Source organism: Podarcis vaucheri (genome assembly GCF_965113315.1).
Source record: "Podarcis vaucheri genome assembly, chromosome: 11".
NCBI lineage: Eukaryota > Metazoa > Chordata > Lepidosauria > Squamata > Lacertidae > Podarcis > Podarcis vaucheri.
Window position 1 is genome coordinate 3,647,884 of NC_138749.1, and position 20,377 is coordinate 3,668,260.

At 46.8% G+C, this 20,377-nt stretch overlaps 1 protein-coding gene across 1 annotated transcript in view; it reads left to right on the forward strand.

Annotated features, from left to right (window-relative positions):
- NOL6 (nucleolar protein 6) overlaps positions 1-20,377 on the forward strand; it is a 74,682-nt gene that overhangs the window by 35,662 nt on the left and 18,643 nt on the right. The window contains exons 22-24 of the mRNA XM_082241809.1: positions 10,605-10,729; positions 12,999-13,088; positions 17,720-17,920. Coding sequence (XP_082097935.1) covers positions 10,605-10,729; positions 12,999-13,088; positions 17,720-17,920 — 416 coding nt within the window. The remainder of the gene's footprint in view (positions 1-10,604; positions 10,730-12,998; positions 13,089-17,719; positions 17,921-20,377) is intronic.

A 20,377-nucleotide genomic window follows, 5' to 3' on the forward strand; every position in this document is an offset into this window, starting at 1 on the left:
AAGCCAGGGCTGGGGGTGAAATAATAATTTTTTTCTTGATTTCCCCCTCTAAAAACTAGGTAGAATCATAGAATCATAGAACCATAGAGTTGGAAGAGACCACAAGGGCCATCGAGTCCAACCCCCTGCCAAGCAGGAAACACCATCAGAGCACTCCTGACATATGGTTGTCAAGCCTCTGCTTAAAGACCTCCAAAGAAGGAGACTCCACCACACTCCTTGGCAGCAAATTCCACTGTCAAACAGCTCTTACTGTCAGGAAGTTCTTCCTAATGTTTAGGTGGAATCTTCTTTCTTGTAGTTTGGATCCATTGCTCCGTGTCCGCTTCTCTGGAGCAGCAGAAAACAACCTTTCTCCCTCCTCTATGTGACATCCTTTTATATATTTGAACATGGCTATCATATCACCCCTTAACCTCCTCTTCTCCAGGCTAAACATGCCCAGCTCCCTTAGCCATTCCTTATAAGGCATCGTTTCCAGGCCTTTGACCATTTTGGTTGCCCTCCTCTGGACACGTTCCAGTTTGTCAGTGTCCTTCTTGAACTGTGGTGCCCAGAACTGGACACAGTACTCCAGGTGAGGTCTGACCAGAGCAGAATACAGTGGCACTATTACTTCCCTTGATCTAGATGCTATACTCCTATTGATGCAGCCCAGAATTGCATTGGCTTTTTTAGCTGCCGCGTCACACTGTTGGCTCATGTCAAGTTTGTGGTCAACCAAGACTCCCAGATCCTTTTCACATGTACTGCTCTCAAGCCAGGTGTCTCCCCCCCCCCAGGTGCGCCTTATGGTCAGGTGTGCCTTATGGAGCGAAAAATACGGTACTTCCTTTTATCTGTCCGGAATCTCCCAACTTCCAGCTTTCACGAGTCTTCCTTTCCTTAGGGAAGCCTCTTCCATGCTGAGCAGTCTCTGAGGTTTCCTTGCCATAGGGCTCGTCTTGGAAGAATTAAGAGGCCAAACCATCCTTGTTAGGATTAGTACGATGATTTCCTGGTTTCCTTTCGCCTTCCTTCCAAGGAGGGCTTAGCAACCTGATCCCCGCAGTGAAGCCAGGTGCTTTTGCAATTGCGATCCAGCGTGCCAAACCTCCCTGCTCCTTTTGTTGCAAAGAACATTCGACTTTGCTGTGTTAACATCGCCCAGAGCGTGCTAAATCGCTCTTTTCTTCTCGTTGTTTGGAACATGAGAAATCACGTGGCCGGGTCTTGCATTCCATCTCCTGCCAGTACCCCAGAGAAATGCCTCTGGGACAGGGGTCTGCAACCCGCGGCTCCGGAGCCACATGTGGCTCTTTTACACCTTTGCCGCGGCTCCGGGGCGGATACTAGCGAGGGGAGGAGGCACATTGTGCACCCCGACACTCTCCACTGTGGCGGGTGCTGTACTGGCTGTGACGTTGCATGGGGGCGGTGCGTGCGTTAGTCACGCACCGTCCCGACGTCACCTTCCCGCCCGCTGTCAGATTGCGGCTCCGGAGATATATTTGTTTTAAATGTTGCAATGGTTTTGCGGCTCCCAGGTTTTTTTTCTTCGGAAACGGGTCCAAGTGGCTCTTTTTGTCTTAAAGGTTGCAGACCCCTGCTCTGGGAGGTTGCAGGCAGAGCAGGAAAGGAGTTGCTCTCGTTGTTGTTGGCCCCAGAACCTTCTATTCAGAGGTATACTTCCCTTATATATGGAGGCTTCATTTTCTTGTTGCGGTAATGGCAGCAGATAGACCTACTCGTTGAATTTACCTTGGCTTTTCCCCTTCACATATATTTTTTTTAAGGGAGGATCTTGGAGTCCAGCAAGACATGGGTTGAATTTCTCGTGGCTTTTTAAAGAGATGTCTGATTTGGCCACAGTGATACATGCCTTAATTGCTTCATATTTGGATTACAAGAACATGCTCTTCCTGGGCTGCTGCCTTTAAAAAGTGCTACGAAACATCAACAGACCCAAATTGCTGCAGCCAGACTATTGACTGGGGCTGGTTATAGGGAGCAGGCGACTTCCTTGTTACAACCGTTCCAGTAGCTTGTTGTTGTTTAGTTGTGTCCGACTCTTCGTGACCCCCTGGACCAGAGCATGCCAGGCACTCCTGTCTTCCACTGCCTCCCACAGTTTGGTCAAACTCATGCTGGTAGCTTCGAGAACACTGCCCAACCATCTCGTTCTCTTTCGTCCCCTTCTCCTTGTGCCCTCCATCTTTCCCAACATCAGGGTCTTTTCCAGGGAGTCTTCTCTTCTCATGAGGTGGCCAAAGTCTTGGAGCCTCAGCTTCAGGATCTGTCCTTCCAGTGAGCACTCAGGGCTGATTTCCTTCAGAAAGGATACGATTGATCTTCTTGCAGTCCATGGGACTCTCAAGAGTCTCCTCCAGCACCAGAATTCAAAAGCATCAATTCTTCGGCAATCAGCCTACTTTATGGTCCAGCTCTCACTTCCATACATAACTACTGGGAAAATACCATTCCAGTAGCTACCGATATGTTTTTGGCTCCTCATTCATCTGCAAATCGGTTCCTGTAAGACCTGCCACCCCCTTCTGCTCTCTTCTGGCTGATTTAAATGCTGGGGAAACCTTGGCAAAGACACTGGTCAATTTAGACAGTTTCCCCATTCCTTGCAAAAATAAGATAGTCAGTCTTGGCTTTCTACCGAGTTCTTTGCAAAGACATTTCCATCCTAAGTATTTTACCTTTCCCACCACCTGCTTCTGTCCACACCCAGCTCACGAAACCAGTTAGTTCCCTCATTTAGAAGTCTTGTCTAGATAAGCTTGGTTTGCACCTAGTACTTATTTTAGATCATCATTCTTTTTTAAATGACATTAGTAAATGTCAACAGTGCAGAAACTGGGAGGGGGAGACTAGGCTCTCCACTGATTCAAAGGTCTAGTTGAAGGAGGTACAGTGGTACCTCGGGTTACATACGCTTCATGTTACATACACTTCAGGTTACTGACTCTGCTAACCCAGAAATAGTGCTTCAGGTTAAGAACTTTGCTTCAGGATGAGAACAGAAATCGTGCTCTAGTGGCGCGGCGGCAGCAGGAGGCCCCATTAGCTAAAGTGGTGCTTCAGGTTAAGAACTGTTTCAGGTTAAGAACAGACCTCCGGAAGGAATTAAGTACTTAACCTGAGGTACCACTGTGTAATTCTCTGTCTGTTGACCCAAACCACTTCCTTATTCCAAGGCAAAAATAATTCCAACCCCATGGAGTTGAGACAACTTATATCATTTACCTCCTTTGCGGTTCTGCAATAGGCGTTCTGTTTGCTTGCCGAGTTTTAAAAGTAGCACATGCGTTGAAGCTCGTAAACGTCTCAAGAGTGAGTGCCTGTTATCTATAATATTTGGATCATTCAGCCTTGTGGAAACACAGATGCCTCATTAATGATATGGGAAGCAGTTCTGAGCTTTGATGTGCCATATGTCATAATGCCCCCCTTAAGACTGTCTCCACCAGAATTAAAGCTTTCCCATGACTGGTGCTGCCTTCTCCCACTTAATCTCCGCTGCACATATAAAACACTCTCAGCATGCTTTTGGCAAGAGGGTCAAATGAAAACGCTGACATGTCAGAGATTTGTGAGGTCATCCCCAGATTTTGGACGCAGGAACGCTAAGCAATAAGCCAGATAACAGGGCTCTCCTCTGCCAGTGCTGCCTTCCATGGGCACATTCCCCAAAGAACTGAAAATTTTAGCATGCGGACAGTAGACAATACCTTGCTTTACTGCCTAGCCACGGAAAACTGGGGGTCTGTTTGCTCTCGTTACAATACGATAATCTTTATTGTCATTGTCCCATACAGAACAACGAAATTGAAAAATCTACATAAGACATTCATAAAACCAACAAGCCTGCTATCCCAGCTATCCCAACCTGGTTAGCCCCCTAAAAACTCTGATACCCCATTTTTAAATACAATATACTCCCACAAAGACTACCTTAAAAGGTAAAGGGACCCCCTGACCATTAGGTCCAGTCGTGACCGACTCTGGGGTTGCGGCGCTTATCTCGCTTTATTGGCCGAGGGAGCCGGCGTACAACTGCCGGGTCATGTGGCGAACCAGAGCAGCGCATGGAAATGCCGTTTACCTTCCCGCCAGAGCGATACCTATTTATCTACTTGCACTTTGACGTGCTTTTGAACTGCTAGCTTGGCAGGAGCAGGGACCGAACAATGGGAACTCACCCCATCGCGGGCATTCGAACCGCCAACCTTCTGATTGGCAAGTCCTAGGCTCTGTGGTTTAACCCACAGCGCCACCCGCGTCCCTAAAGACTACCTTACACTGTGTTTAAAACCAAAATCACATTTGGATAGAAACTTTCTCAGGCGGCTAGTCCTAGTCTTTATAACCCTGTACCTTCTTCCAGAAGGTAGAAGCTGAAAGAGATCATTTTCGGGGTGCACACTATCCTGCGCTGTCTCTGCAGCTTTCTTATGGCACCTGGAAGCGTAGATTTCATCCAAGGTGGGAAGAGTGCACCCGGTTATTCTCTCCGCAGTCTTTACAACCCTGGACAGCATTCAAATCAAATCAAATCAAAACTTTATTAGCAAAGCCAACAGGCCACAGCTGTACAAAAATTAAAAATGAGAATAGGGATAAAAGGAAGAAAAGAACAGACAAAAGGAGGTCCGTCGGGTGAACAGGTCTGTCACTCAGATGGTGGCCCTAAATTTCACAGCTCTCTCGATGTACCTCGCGACCTTCTCTGTTATCTGACTGTTCGTATCAGATAATAGAAAATGCAGTGTAATGTCTGTTGAACGGCCGGGGTTGGAGAGAATGAGTGGAGTAATAATCTCATTCCTTAGGTCTTTGTAAAGAGGGCAAGAAAAAAGGACGTGGGACACTGTTTCCGTGTTACCATCTCCACATGGGCAGAGTCGTTTTTCAAATGGGGTCTTTTGGTAACGACCTTCGAGTACAGCAGAGGGAAGAACATCCCATCTGGCCAATGTAAAGGCGCGTCTGTATTTTGGGATGGTTAGTTTAGACAAATATGAGGCTGGAGAGTCAAAATGAGAAGGGGGAAAGTAGGTATACCATGGGCACAGTTTCTTTAAGATAGTCAGGTTGTTTTGTCGTTCGATGTCTTTCAGGCGCTGGCCTATTAGACTCTTTGCTTTGATGAGGCCCATTGATAGTAGGGACTGTGAGTGCAGACCGCATGTAAGGAGTTTTTTATGCACAGTTTTAAACCACTTGCTTTCGTAAGGATCTTGCATTACTAACGGCAGTAGACCAGGAGGATTCAGATTAAGACGAAGCCAATAATTAAATGTTCTCTGCCAGGTCCGAGTTTCCACAGATGGAAGGCAGGCCTCGAGTCGCAATGCTGCGTTTGGAACACAGGGGGGGACACCGAGTATTTGCCTTAGAAATTTGGACTGGACAGTTTCAAGACTGGAGCAATGGGTCCCCGCCTGGACAGCATTGTTTTTCCCCTGACCATGCAGCTCCCAAACCACACGCACCAGACTTAAGAACATAAGAAGGACCTGCAGGATCAGGCCAATGGCCCGTCTAGTCTGGCATCCTTGATCCCACAGGGGCCAGTCAGATGCGTGTGGGAAACTCGCAAGCAGGATTCAAGCACTAGAGCAACTTTCCCCTGATGTGACTTCCAGCAACAGGTACAGTGGTACCTTGATTCTCAGAACTTAAGCCGTTCTGGAACTCCGTTCCAAAACCAAAGCATTCCAAAACCAAGGCGTGCTTTCCCATAGAAAGCAATGCAAAATGGATTAATCTGTTCCAGATATTTTAAAACAACCCCTAAAACAGCTATTTAACAAGTTACCTCTACAGTGGTGCCTCGCAAGACGAATGCCTCGCTAGACGAAAGGGTTTTTCGGTTTTGCGTTGCTTCGCTAGACGAATTTCCCTATGGGCTTGCTTTGCAAGATGAAAACGTCTTGCGCTTTTTTTCTTAAAGCTGCTTGAAGAAGCGCAGTTGCGACGGACCGTGCTTCACAAGACGGAAAACATCGCAAGACGAAAAGACTCGCGGAACGAATTATTTTCGTCTTGCGAGGCACCACTTTATTGTTGTTCTGTTAATGGTTCTCTCGGACTTGCAGCTTTTATCCGTTTCCGCAGTCACACAATCAATCAATAGCTGAACTGGGTTCCACACAGTCACAAAAACAAAAAAATCAATAAAAACGCAAAATTAATAGCAAAAGCAGACAGACCTCAGTGTAGCACTCAGAACGGAAGCGTTGCACTCAAAACGGAGCACGCTTGGCTTCTGAAGAAAGTTCACAAACTGGAACACTTACTTCTGGGTTTGCAGCGATCGGGTTCCAAGTTGTTCAAGAACTAAGGCGGGGTCAGCAAACTTTTTCAGCAGGGGGCCGGTCCATTGTCCCTCAGACCTTGTGGGTACTGGCTGTTTGCAGATTAGTTGCGCTGTAGAGAGCTTGCGCTGCAGAGACCACACATTACAAGGAACACAAAATAACCTTTTGCTAGGTTTTAATAACAAAAACAAAAACTCCTTTTACATTAATTATAATATATCAATAAGCATGACCCAACCACCAGGTACTGAGAGAGCTAGGTGCTGCTCTTTATATACTATACCCAACAGCTTAATTATCACACCTTAACTGCACCTGCTATACTGCTTCACAGCTGTAAAACTGGGTCAGGTTATTTGCTCTAGCCCTTAAAGACATACACATCTTGTGGAACAACAATGAACCTTCAGATTTAAAGAGACCATTCAACGGTGGGGGGCCGGACTATATTTTTCTTTTGGGGGGGGGATGAACGAATTCCTATGCCCCACAAATAGCTCAGAGATGCATTTTAAATAAAAGCACACATTCTACTCATGTAAAAACACCAGGCAGGCCCCACAAATAACCCAGACGTGCATTTTAAATAAAAGGGCACGTTCTACTCATGTAAAAAAACATGCTGATTCCCAGACCGTCCGTGGGCCAGATTGAGAAGGCGATAGGACCGGATCCGGCCCCCAGGCCTCAGTTTGCCTGCCCATGGACTAAGCTGTTCGAAAACCAAGGTATCACTGTATTCAGAAACATTGCTCCCTCTGGCTGTGCCTGTTTTGACTTGACTACAAGAACGGAGCGTGTCCCCAGTTTTAACCCGAAATAAATGAATGTTCCCAACCAATATAGAAGGACAGAATATTTCTATGGCTAATGAACAGTGTGGTCAAATGAACAATACTGGGCTCAGAATGCAGCTTCAACTTCCATTGCCCGCCCCAACCTCTTCCAACCCCTTATTCAGCATGAAGTCTCAGACAATCCACTCTCTGCCTCTCCAGCAGCGTAGATCTGCTCCTGTAATCCACCGCCATGCAGCCTAATCGAGAGGCAGCTAGATGATGGGAAGAGAGTTGGTTTATTTTTTATCGTGGCGTTTGGAGGAGAGTCTCTCTCTGCCTTGTGTGTTGATCAGAGGCTCAGGAAGCAGCATCACTGCCTTTTTTCAGATTTGCAGATCCCGAGGCAGACAGGAGCAAAGGTTATCTCGTTCACCTCCTGACTCAGAGAAAGGAGTGTCTCCTCCCGGTGCTCCAGAGCCTGACCTCTGCAGCATGAAACCAGAAGCCTGGGCACCATTTTGCTAAAGAGGCCTGCAGTCCAAATATTTCCTCGTGAAACAACTCGACAAGATTAATCCTCGCTTTTCTAGGAGCTTGTAATTGCCTGCCTTAAAGGACCATTAAAGTGTAGCACAGCAGGATCACCCCCCCCACCTTATCTTGGTGCAGTACATTGTTGTTGTTTAGTCGTTTAGTCATGTCCAACTCTTCCTGACCCCATGGACCAGAGCACGCCAGGCACTCCTGTCTTCCACTGCCTCCCAGAGTTTGGTCAAACTCATGCTGGTCTCTTTGAGAACACTGTCCCACCATCTCGTCCTCTGTCGTCCCCTTCTCCTTGCGCCCTCCATCTTTCCCAACATCAGGGTCTTTTCCAGGGAGTCTTCTCTTCTCATGAGGTGGCCAAAGTCTTGGAGCCTCAGCTTCAGGATCTGTCCTTCCAGTGAGCACTCAGGGCTGATTTCCTTCAGAATGGAGAGGTTTGATCTTCTTGCAGCCCATGGGACTCTCAAGAGTCTCCTCCAGCACCAGAATTCAAAAGCATCCATTCTTCGGCGATCAGCCTTCTTTATGGTCCAGCTCTCACTTCCATACATCACTACTGGGAAAACCAGAGATTAACTATACGGACCTTTGTTGGCAAGGTGATGTCTCTGCCTGCCTTAAAGGACCATTAAAGTGTAGCACAGCTCTCCTTATCTTGGTGCAGAGCATAGCATTCTGAAAAAATTCAGCTTTCCTTTTTTTAAAAAAAAAATATATATATCTATGTGGCAGGTTTCTAGCTCTCATGGCTGTGAAGATGTGTTTTCAAAGTGTGTGTGTGCAATAGGCAGCGAGGTGTCCAACTCAGATTTCTAGACCTTGGGTTGGAGTGTGGCTCAGTGCTCAGCTTTTCTCCATGCCTGGAAAAATCTGGATAAAGAATTCCGGTATGCCGATGTGATCTATTGGCACCTTTGATGCAGATTGCAGAATTCATCCTGTTCTCCAAAATTTCACTCCATTTTTTTTTAAAAAAAACCTGCTTCATCTCCAAGATGAAAAGACCCTGGGTTGGCTGGTGCTGGGGCTCTGTAGGTTTCTTATTTCTTCATATTAATTTTATTAAAAGTTTTCAGCATACAGTCCTACCTCGGGTTGAATATGCTTCATGTTGAGCGCGTTCGAGTTGCGCTCCGCGGCAACCTGGAAGTAACGGAGCACGTTACTTCTGGTTTTCACCGCATGCGCAGATGCTCAAAATGACATCATGCGCAGAAGCAGCGAAAAGCAATGCGTGCGCAGATGCGCCGTTGCTGGTTACGTTTGCTTCTGGATGCGTACAGGGCTCCGGAACGGATCCCGTTCGCATCCCGAGGTACCACTGTATAATGCAGTAAAAACCAAATAGAAATACCACCAAAAAAAATCAGAAAAAGGAAGAAAAAGATATAAGAGGAGAAAAAGAAAAAAGAAAGAAAAAGCAAAGAAATACAACCACAACAACCACAACAAATCTATCCATCTATCGTCCTCTATCTCTGCTATATCTTAACCCTCAATCCGCATACCGAGAAGTGAATCTTCACAGCTCTCAGTCGGTGTCCATATTGTTGGTGTGCATATATTTCGCCTTTACATCCTCCACCATGGGTACAAGGCTTCCCAACCTAGTTCCCTCGAGGTGCAGTTGGACTGCAGCTCACACCAATCCCAGCGTAGCCCATGGTCAGGGATGATGGCAGCTGCATCCCATCACCATCTGGAAGGCTACAGGTTGGAGAAAGCTGGCCTCAGGTGGGACATAGGTGGACCGTGCCTGTGTAAGGGAATGCAGGCAGTTTGCTGGGCGGTGCTTTATGGTTCGGTGCTGCCTTCATCGTCATCTGGGAACCTGAAGCCTTTATTTTAGGAATTCCAGGTGCCAAAATCCCAAGGGAGCCGGCTATTTATGCGACCACGGCCGCACGGATGTTATTGGCCCAGAGATGGAAAGAAGATAAATCCCTTCCGGAGAAGAATGGCAGATCAAGTTGATGGATTGTGCTGAAATGGCTAAAATGACCAGAAGAATCAGAAATCAGGGAGACCAAAATTTAATTAAGGATTGGGGGAAATTTATAACTTAGCTTAAGAATCATTGTAAACAGTTAAAATCGTTTGTAGGATTGGAATAACGCTTGTAGTCTAATGGTGAATTTTGGACACAGTGGAGAGGTAAAAGATTTGGATTATTATGAAATATGCAGGAGGAAATGACGAACAATAGGATCCACAAAGGGGAGGAGGGAAATCCAGGAGATTCCTTGGAATCTTGTTTCTATGTGGTATAAGGTAAAGGGTAAAGGGACCCCTGACCATTAGGTCCAGTCGTGGCCAACTTGGGGTTGCGGCACTCATCTCGCTTTACTGGCCGAGGGAGCCGGTGTACAGCTTCCAGATCATGTGGCTGGCATGACTAAGCCACTTCTGGTGAACCAGAGCAGCGCATGGAAACGCCGTTTACCTTCCCGCCGGAGTGGTACCTATTTATCTGCTTGCACTTTGACGTGCTTTCGAACTGCTAGGTTGGCAGGAGCAGGGGCCGAGCAACGGGAGCTCACCCCGTCGCGGGGATTTGAACCGCCGACCTTCCCATCGGCAAATCCTAGGCTCTGTGGTTTAACCCACAGCGCCACCCTATGTGGTATATGTGAGTGTAAAATTTTAATCTGAAAAGCCAAATAAATACATTAATAAAAATAAATAAATAATCGTGATCTGGGAACACCAGGAACTGCCTAGTTTAGAATCTAGCCCTGTGATGTCTACACTGGTGGGCAGCTGCAGCTTCCCTAGGCAGGGGACATGCCTGCCCAGCCCTACCTGAAGATGGCTGTGATTGAACCGGAGTCTTCCAGTGAGATGGTCCTTCTTTTCTCTTGTCTCTTGCATCGAGTGTTGTAACAGGAGGGTGCCAGAGAAACTTTGTCCGCTCCCCCCCCGTTGCAGTGACTTCTGCTGTCTGACGCCATGATGTTTTTGCATCCAGATGCAGATTACGTGGAGATCAGGAACCATTTTGTGGCCGCCCGGCCGCGCCTCCCCGTCATGTTCATCGCCACCCCCAGGGACCGCCAGGACTCGGCGTGGACCAAGGAGAAGCCTTCTGCGCAGGTGAGCCCAGCTGCAGCCTTCGTCCCCTGGTTGGGCAGGTCAAACCTTTACTTCTCGGCCTCTTCCGATCTGTCCTCTCTCATTGAAGCCTTTTCAACTCTGCTAAAATTGAACACAGCAAAGGACGTTTGAGGTGGCAGTGCGTGGGTTTTCCCCAGTGCTTTTTATCTGTGGGGGCTGCAGGGGTATGCATACGCTTAAACATTTTGTGAATCTAAGTTTGGCCTCATTGAGGGGGCAATATGAGTAAGAAAATGAGAAAAGCCCTAAACATTTTTTTTAGAAAAATAGCACTGGTTTTCCCCTTCCTCATCTTTTTTTTTATATACAGCGGTACCTCGGGTTACATACGCTTCAGGTTACGTACGCTTCAGGTTACAGACTCCGCTAACCCAGAAATAGTACCCCGGGTTAAGAAATTTGCTTCAGGATGAGAACAGAAATTGTGCGGCAGTGGCGCGGCAGCGGCGCGGCAGCAGCGGGAGGCCCCATTAGCTAAAGTGGTGCTTCAGGTTAAGAACAGTTTCAGGTTAAGAACGGACCTCTGGAACGAATTAAGTACTTAACCCGAGGTACCACTGCATACCGTATTTTTCACTCCATAAGACGCACCAGACCATAAGGTGCACCTAGTTTTGGGAGGAGGAAAACAAGAAAAAAAATATTCTGAATCCCAGAAACCAGAACAGCAAGAGGGAACTGGCTTCTGGGATAGCCTCTGGCTGTTCTGGCTTCTGGGATAGCTGCGCCAAGCCTCTTCAGGGCAGCGGGATGAAGGCTCCCCCTGCCCGAAGAGGCTGCGTGTGGCAGAAGCCAGGAGAGGCGCTTCGCTGAAGGGGCACTGCGCAGTTCTCCCTCTCTGCGCAGCGCCATTCGCTCCATAAGACACACTCACATTTCCCCTTACTTTTTAGGAGGAAAAAAGTGCGTCTTATGGAGCGAAAAATACGGTATCCAAATTTTTTATTAGTTTTTTGACGTATCATTTTCAACAATTAAACATACTTTTATATCTTATACAATTTTTTGACTTCCATCAATCACATCTGAATTTTTTTCCAATCTTTTCATTTAATATACATTTCTAGGTTAGGCTGACTGGTGCAAGGTCACCCATTGAGTTTCGTGACGGAGTGGGGATTTGAACCCTGATCTCGCAGGTCCTATTCTAGCCCAGTGGCTCCCAAGCTTTTTCAAGCCACTACCCCCTTGGTTCTATAAACTCACGTCCAGTGCCCCCTGCCGCACCCTATAAAAAAAGCCTTTATTCATAATGGCACACCCCACTCAGGAAGGTAAAAGGTAAAGGTAAAGCAACCCCTGACCATTAGGTCCAGTTGTGGCTGACTCTGGGGTTGTGACGCTCATCTCGCTTTATTGGCTGAGGCAGCCAGGGTTTGTCCACAGCTAGCTTCTGGGTCATGTGGCCAGCAGGACTAAGCCGCTTCTGGTGAACCAGAGCAGCGCACAGAAACGCCTTCCCGCCAGAGCGGTACCTATTTATCTACTTGCACTTTGACGTGCTTTCGAACTGCTAGGTTGGCAGGAGCAGGGACCGAGTAACGGGTGCTCACTCCATCGCGGGGACTCAAACCGCCGACCTTCTGATCAGCAAAGCCCTTGGCTCTGTGGTTTAACCCACAGCGCCACCCGCGTCCCACCTAGGAAGGTAGTAACACAATAAAATTCAAAACAGTAGCAGTTACATCTTCATGTGGAATCCAATTTAATTCAACTTTTTAAATATTATTGTTTTATTGAAAGAATTTCCGTTATAAAGAAATAAAGCGGTACAGAGGAAAGGAGGGGGAAAAGAATAAAGATGTTAGACACACACACAAACACACAATCTAGTTTCTTTAATTCAACTTGATGATCCAGTGCTATCAGCTTTTCAGAGTCTGATGGTCATTTACACTTCCTGCACCTCTTTACCTCTTGGCGCCCCTCTAGGTTATTCCCCCCCCCCGCCACAGGACGGTACACCCCACTTTGGGAACCCTGCTCTGACCTCTACACCGCACTGGGCCTCTCCTTTTGAGGAAGGGTCTGGAGGCAAAGGTACCACCTTGGGCCGGCTGCCTCCGAATGTCCTTTGCTCTCCTGCAGAATCGAGCCAGGCCTTGCAAAGGTGGTGGTGGTGGGGTCCTTCCAGATACACCAGCTCTTGCCAAATGCCCTCGCGTGCCCACCGGCGGCGCTGACTGTGAACGGTTCTTAAAACCTCTGCCTCTCTTCTGCCTCTTCTTCTCCCCCCCCCCCCCACCAGGTCCTGCAACGCCTCTTGGTTTTGGCTCAGGAGTCTCTTCAGGTTTTGGAGAAGCAGCTCATGGACCCTCTGGGAAGCCAGGATGTGAAGGCAAGTTTATTTAGTAATTTATTCTATGTAATGAAAATAATAATAATAATAATTTCTTATTTGTACCCTGCCCATCTGGCTGGGTCTCCCCAGCCACTCTGGGCAGCTTCCAACAAAGATTAAAAATGCCTTCTGACGTCTTCTAAATGTCTGGTAGTTGTTGTTCCACATGGCGGGCGCCACTACCGAGAAGGCCCTCTGTCTGGTTCCCTGTAGCTTTAAAACATTAGACATTGTAAAACATTAGACACAAAAAAATTCCTGATACAGGGCTGCCTTCAGATGTCTTCTAAATGTCAGGTAGTTGTTTATCTCTTTGACATTTGGTGGGAGGGCGTTCCACAGGGCGGGTGCCACCACCGAGAAGGCCCTCTGCCTGGTTCCCTGTAGCTTTGCTTCTTGCAGTGAGGGAACCGCCAGAAGGCCCTCGGCGCTGGACCTCAGTGTCCGGGCAGAATGATGGGGGTGGAGACGCTCCTTCGGGTATACTGGTATTGATTGATATAACACTGTGTCTGTCTGTCTATCTATCTGTCTATCTATCCATCCATCATCTATCTATCCATGAAATCATAGAATTGTAGAGTTGGTTGTCTATTCCAGCCCTCTGCAATGCAGTCAACAAAATAGCCTATTCAAAACTGTTCTGTATGCTCGTTGGCAGACCTGGACCTGCCAAGGAGTGACAGAATTGATTGGGAGGGGGTTGGCCAGTGAAGCAAGCGGAAGGAGGGGCTGATAATCCTCCTAATGTTTAGTGAAAATCTACCCTCTTGTTGCTCGTCCATGAGATCTAGTCAGCAGAGAAGACGCCTTTGCCCTCTTCCATTCAGCCATTCAGGTTTCTGAACCCTCCCTCGTCCTTCTCTTTCCCACGACAAACACACCCAGTTCCTTCAAACTTTCCTCTTGGGACTTGAGTTCCTCCTTTTGTTTCATTTTTTAAAGGTAAGTTTCTAGTCCTCGTGACAGAAGGCTTGTAAATGACAGAATCAGAGTCCCAGTAGAGGGCTTGGACGTGGGGCTTCAGTGCCTTGCAATAGCTGCTCCTGCTTCCCCGTCACTAACCAAGCCGGTTTAAATGGCCCATGGATGCTTTAGCAGAGTTTTCTGCATTGCCAGTGAGGCTGGACTAGATGACCTTTGGTGTCCCTTCCAAATCTACGATTCTGTGTACCGTATTTTTCGCTCTATAGGACGCACCGGACCATAGGAGGGGGAGAACAGTGGAAAAAAATTATCCCCCTCTCCGCTCAGCGCCCCTTCAGCGAAGCGGGAGGAGAAACGGAGCCCCTTCCAATTCTCCTCCCGCTTCGCTGAAGGGGCGCTGCGCAGAGAGGGGGATAGCAAAGCGAAGCCTGGAGAGCAAGAGGGATCGGTGTGCACCGAACCCTCTCGCTCTCCAGGCTTCAGACGGCTGTCTGCAAGCCTTCAAAGCACAGCGGGAACTCCTGCTGCGCTCCGAAGGCTTGCGGATAGCTGCCTGAAGCCCCTGGAGCGCAACGGGAGTTCCCCCTGCGCTCCGGGGGCTTCAGGCGGCTTCAGCAAAAGCAACGCAAAGCCTCCGGAGCGCGGGGGGAGTTCTCCCTCTCCACTTTGGAGGCTTCATATTGCTATCGCTGAAGCCAAGGAGCCTGCATTCGCTCCATAGGACGCACACACATTTCCCCTTCATTTTTGGAGGGGGAAATGTGCATCCTATAGAGCGAAAAATACGGTAATTACTCAAAACGATTTCAAAACTGCAGAATGAAATGTCACAAGTCATCCTTCTCTTCATCTTTCATACTCGATTTGGTTTCCAGAGGGGCAGCTGCAGTAGTTAATCTCTGTGACTGCTGCAAATCAAAGACCATTTGTGGCTCCTTAAAACATTTAACAATTTTTTGTGGCACAATTTTTTGAGGACTCGAGGCCACTGTGTCAGGTGCATCTTAGTTGACGGTGGCTACGGAATTGAGTTTATCTTAGCTCTGCACATCTGTGGCTTTCGTCATCAAATTTCAATTCGTCATTTTTTGGGGGAGAGAACAAAGAGTCAATTCAGATTCCACCCCCAACTGGCTAAGTCTCTTCTGCTGTGTTGCCAGTTTGTTTTTGCAAAGCTCAGGCGTGTCACCATAGCTGCCCAGAGTACCGCACTCATGATGCATGATATTGCGCACAATATGGTTGTTGTAGAGCTGGGCGTTTTTGGGAGGCCCGCGTGAGAGTGACAACCACTTCCTGAAGCTGCCATGCCGTTGCAGCACCTCTTCCAGAGCTCTCTGTTGTTCTTATTTTGCGGTTTGCGTTGCAAGCCTGCGAAAGTTGGAGCTGTGGGTGCTCCTTGGCAGGGAGAAAGCTGGTGAGCAAACCCTAGAACCTCAACTCACGGTGATTCAGCATCTCTGCAGATGCAGAAGTGGAGCACTGTGCTTGCATGACTTTCAGCTGCTGAGATCTGATATTTTTAAAATATATATATATTATTTTCCAAAAGACCAGCTTACTGCAGACATGGCCAGCTTTAGGCCTGCAAGCCAGAGGCATCTTCCACAACCCCCACAGCTGTTCGACAGTGGAATTTGCTGCCAAGGAGTGTGGTGGAGTCTCCTACTTTGGAGGTCTTTAAGCAGAGGCTTGACAACCATATGTCAGGAGTGCTCTGATGGTGTTTCCTGCTTGGCAGGGGGTTGGACTCGATGGCCCTTGTGGTCTCTTCCAACTCTAGGATTCTATGAGTCTATGTCCTGATCTGGAGATTATCTTCAGTCACAGTGCTAGGCACCACAACGCCAAGATAGTAGTAGTAGTAGTAGTAGTAGTAGTAGTAATAATAATAATAATAATAATAATAATAATAATAATAATAATTTATTTATACCCTGCCCATCTGGCTGGGCTTCCCCAGCCACTCTAGGCAGCTTCCAACAAAATACTACTACTACTACTAATAATAATAATTTATTATTTATACCCCGCCCATCTGGCTGGGTTTCCCCAGCCACTCTGGGCAGCTTCCAATTGAACACTAAAATACAATAACCTATTAAACATTAAAAGCTTCCCTGAACAGGGCTGCCTTCACATGTCTTCTAAAAGTCTGGTAGTTGTTCCCTTTGACATCTGGTGGGAGGGCGTTCCACAGGGAAGGCGCCACTACCGAGAAGGCCCTCTGCCTGGTTCCATGTAACTTGGCTTCTCGCAGTGAGAGAACTGCCAGAAGGCCCTGGGATCTGGACCCCGGTGTCCTGGGTGGAGATGCTCCTTCAGGTCTACTGGGCCGAGGATCGCATCTAAAGCAGGGACGTTATCTTTAATTCGTTCCCTACTGCTGGGCAAGTTAACCGTGGTACCCTCTAATCTCTCGCAGTGCCACGAAAAATAAACAAGCACCTGACTGTCGGCCACATGCAATCCAGCGAAGGTGCCCGGGTGCCAGGATGGTGCCTGACGTCTCCACCATCTGGAAGTTTATGTCCGGGGAACCAAAAAGTCATCTGGTCCAAAAATGGCACCTAGGCATTCCGTCTTGGCGACTGTAACCCTGGTTTAGGAAGGCATTTGGCACCTGGCTTATATATTGAGTTTCTTTCTTTTTTTCTTTATACATTTTTATTAATTTTAACATATTAATTAACATGCATACAACAGAACTTCTCATCTTATACAATATTTTTTGGACTTCCGTCAACACCTCTGATGATTTTCCGTACTTGTCACTTATTATGCATTTCTTAATTTCATATTTCCTTTAAATATCTTTAACTAATAATTCTCCTCATTATCTTTTTTATTTTTGCAATATTTCTAATAATTCACCTTACAAAACTTCTTGCAAACCTACTCGCGTAATCTGTTCATCACAATTGCTTTTCAAATAGCCTGTAAATTTACTCGAGTCTTCTGAGAGTTTCGAATCCTTCCTGTTAGTTTATCAAATTCTGCATAGTCCATCAGTTTCATCCTCGATTCTTCTTTCATCGGTAATTCTTCTTGCTTCCAGTTTTGTACCAATAGTATTCTTGCTGCAGTCATTGCACAGAAAAACAACTTACAACCCTTTCTATTTATATCATCTCCTACAATGCCAAGTAAAAATGCTTCTGGTTTCTTAATAAATATATATTTCAACATTTCTTTTCATCTCATTGTAAATCATTTCCCAGAAGTTTTTCACTTTTTTACATTCCCACCACATGTGATTAAATGTTCCTCCTTTTTCTTTACATTTATTACTAACTTTATACATTTTAGCTAGTTTCACAGGCATAATAGACCATCTATACATCATTTTCACCACATTTTCTTTTAGGGCATTGCATTCAGTAAATTTTAACCCTTCTTTCCACAGTTTTCCCCAAACAGTTTTAACTGTATATTATACCCAAAATCTTTGGCCCAATGTATCATAACCGACTTTACCTATATATCTGAATTTGATACATATCTGCAGGAATCACAGCTCAGTCCGTCACTCTTGCACTGCTAACCAGAACGTGATGTGCAGCTGTGGTTTCTGAGACCCTGGTTGGGCCTGGGTGAGATGATCCTAGCTGGCAAAACTTCCTTCTCCCCCTCCTTTGGGACTCGGCTCCACATTTCCCTTGCCGCTGAGCCCCATTTTAACGTGGTTTCCCCCTTGGCAGATGGTCTTCCGCCCTCCTTTGGACTTCTATGACGTCCTCATCCACCTGAACCCCAAGCAGATCCCGAGGCACCTGGAGGCAGTGGACCGGCCGGCCAAGTCCTTCTTCCGGGGAATGTTGAAAAGCAGTGCAGCTGTCAAAACCTTAGCTTTCCCGGTGGTGGATTACGACCCGGCTCAGCTGTACCTCCGAGAGCTGCAGGTAAGCAGGAGCTGGGGGAAAATAACGCAAGCAGATGTTACGGGCTCACTGTAATCATACAAGGGAGCTCCACCAAATTGTTATACGTTTGCCAGGACTAAGTTCGTATCAGAAGCATAGCTGTCAAGCGTCCCTTATTTGGCGGGACAGTCCCTTATCCCAGCGCCATGTCCTGCTGCTGTCCCTTATTGATGACGTCCCTTAAATTTCCCGGGTCTCAAAGGAAGCAGCTCCTCTCCTTCTCTCCCTGCTGGCCAGGGAGGAGGGAGGCTCCAACTGTGTTGCTTGGCTGTGTTACTCACCCAATAAGGACTCTAAGAACGACTGGGGGGGGGGTGTGGAGCTGGAATGCCTTGTGCCGATCAAATCGGCCGCATTGCCTGGGGACTCGCCTTTGCTCAGCGCTTCCCAGTGGAGAGGTGACGGTGGTTTTCCTTGCTGCATCCCCTTTGCCGGGTTGCTGCGCTGTGGGAACCACCGCTTGAGGCTTTGTTTGGCTGCTGGTTGACTAAAATTTTGGCTGCTGATCCCTCATTTTCGAGGCTGCTGGTCCCTTATTTTCAAATCTGTAAGTTGACAGCTATGATCAGAAGAGAGGGATCATAGAAGCCTAGAGTTAGTAAGGGACAATGAGGATCATCTGGTCCAACCCTCCTGTGATGTAGGAATCTTTCACCCAGCGCGGAACTCGAACCCACCAGCCTGTGATTTAGAGTCTCATGCTCTACCGACTGAGCTATGTCTGGCCTGGAGTGCTTCTATATTCTGTTGGAAGCCGCCCAGAGTGGCTGGAGAAACCCAGCCAGATGGGCATGTTGGCTTTTTGCAGTATAGTAACGCTGCAGAGAGCTTGCTGGGGAGATCATGCATTAAAAAGAAAGGACTCAAAAATAACTTAAAGAAGGTTTTAATAAGAAAAACAAAAACTCCATTTACACTAAATACACCAACAAACCAACATGACCCAACCACCAACCCATCCCCCAGGGTAATGGGAGAGCTAGGTGCTGCTCCTTATATACTCTACCCAAATGCTGACACGTCTTAATCAAATACAACTCAGCAGCACCTGCTATGTTTCACAGCTGTAAAGCTGGGTCTCGTTATCTTGCTCTGGCCCTTGCTCTGGCCCCTTAAAGACATACACATGGAGTGGAACAATGATGAACCTTTACATTTAAAGAAACCATTCAACATTTCCCCTGCGGTTCATCATTGTGGAACAAAAACATAAAGCATACTTTGTACATGTCTTTCATGTGTGATGTAAACTGCAACCTATAATGTTTGGTATGTTTAAGGTACATTACCACTCTCTTAAGAGCAGAGAAACATTGCATAGCGGGCTTTTCCACACTGTGAAGCATCTTTTAACAAAAGCTTAACTGTTTCATATTTTACACTTGGTGAATAGCACAAATCATAATCTTTGCCTGGAATTTGTTGAACGCCCTTAGCAACTAGTCTTGCCTTGTACCTTACAACTTCATTTTTGTCTTTCATTTTAACTCTATAAACCCATTTTGAATCAATAAGTCTCATATCTGGGGTTTGTGGTACAAGAGACCAAGTGTTATGCTCTTTTAAAGAAGCTATCTCAGAGTTCATAGCTTTATACCAATTTGCAGCTTGGTGCTTAGGTAAATTCTGAACATCATTGTAGCTTTTTGGCTCAAAAACCGCCTTATTGGCATACACAGTATTAAAATGTTCATCTGCGAAACGTTGTGGCTTCTGCCTCTTTCTATCTGAACGTATCAGTCTGGAAGGAGAGTCAGACTCCTCAGACTTAATGGGACTCAATGAACTACTAGTTTCAGGTTGTAAATCATCATTGTCAGACTGAAGAGGTGCCTGTAGGCTAAGCTCACGGTCAGAAAACTCAAGAGAATCTAACCTCCCCTCGGGTGCCTGTGACTTTAAATCAAACAAATTATCAGATTCAACAGGCTTTTTGGCTTTTTCTATTAATTCAGAAGCACCATTTCCTGCTGCTGCTGCTTCTTCCTCTTCTTCCTCAGTATCATTTATACCATCAGTATCTTGGAAAACAGCAACCCCATTCCAATTTACAGTTTGTATCATGCTTCTGGTAATATGAAATTTGCCAGTTGCTGGTATGTAAATTCTGTACGCCCCCTGCTGGTAGCCCATTAATTTTCCCTGAACACTACGTTCACCCAATTTCTGCTTAGCGGGATAATGCATAATTACATCTGAACCCCAAATGCGTAGGTATTTCAGATTAGGGCGTTTTTTAAACAGCTTCTCATAGGGGGTGACATCTAAACCAGAATGATAACTGCGATTTCTAACATAACAAAAGGCATGGAGCGCTTCAGCCCAAAATGCTTTGGGCAGATTAGCATCGTGCAGATAAGTTTTAACCCCTGCCTGCAGGTCACGCTGCACAACTTCAACAAGCCCATTTTGCCAGGGACTTCGGGGGCAAGATAA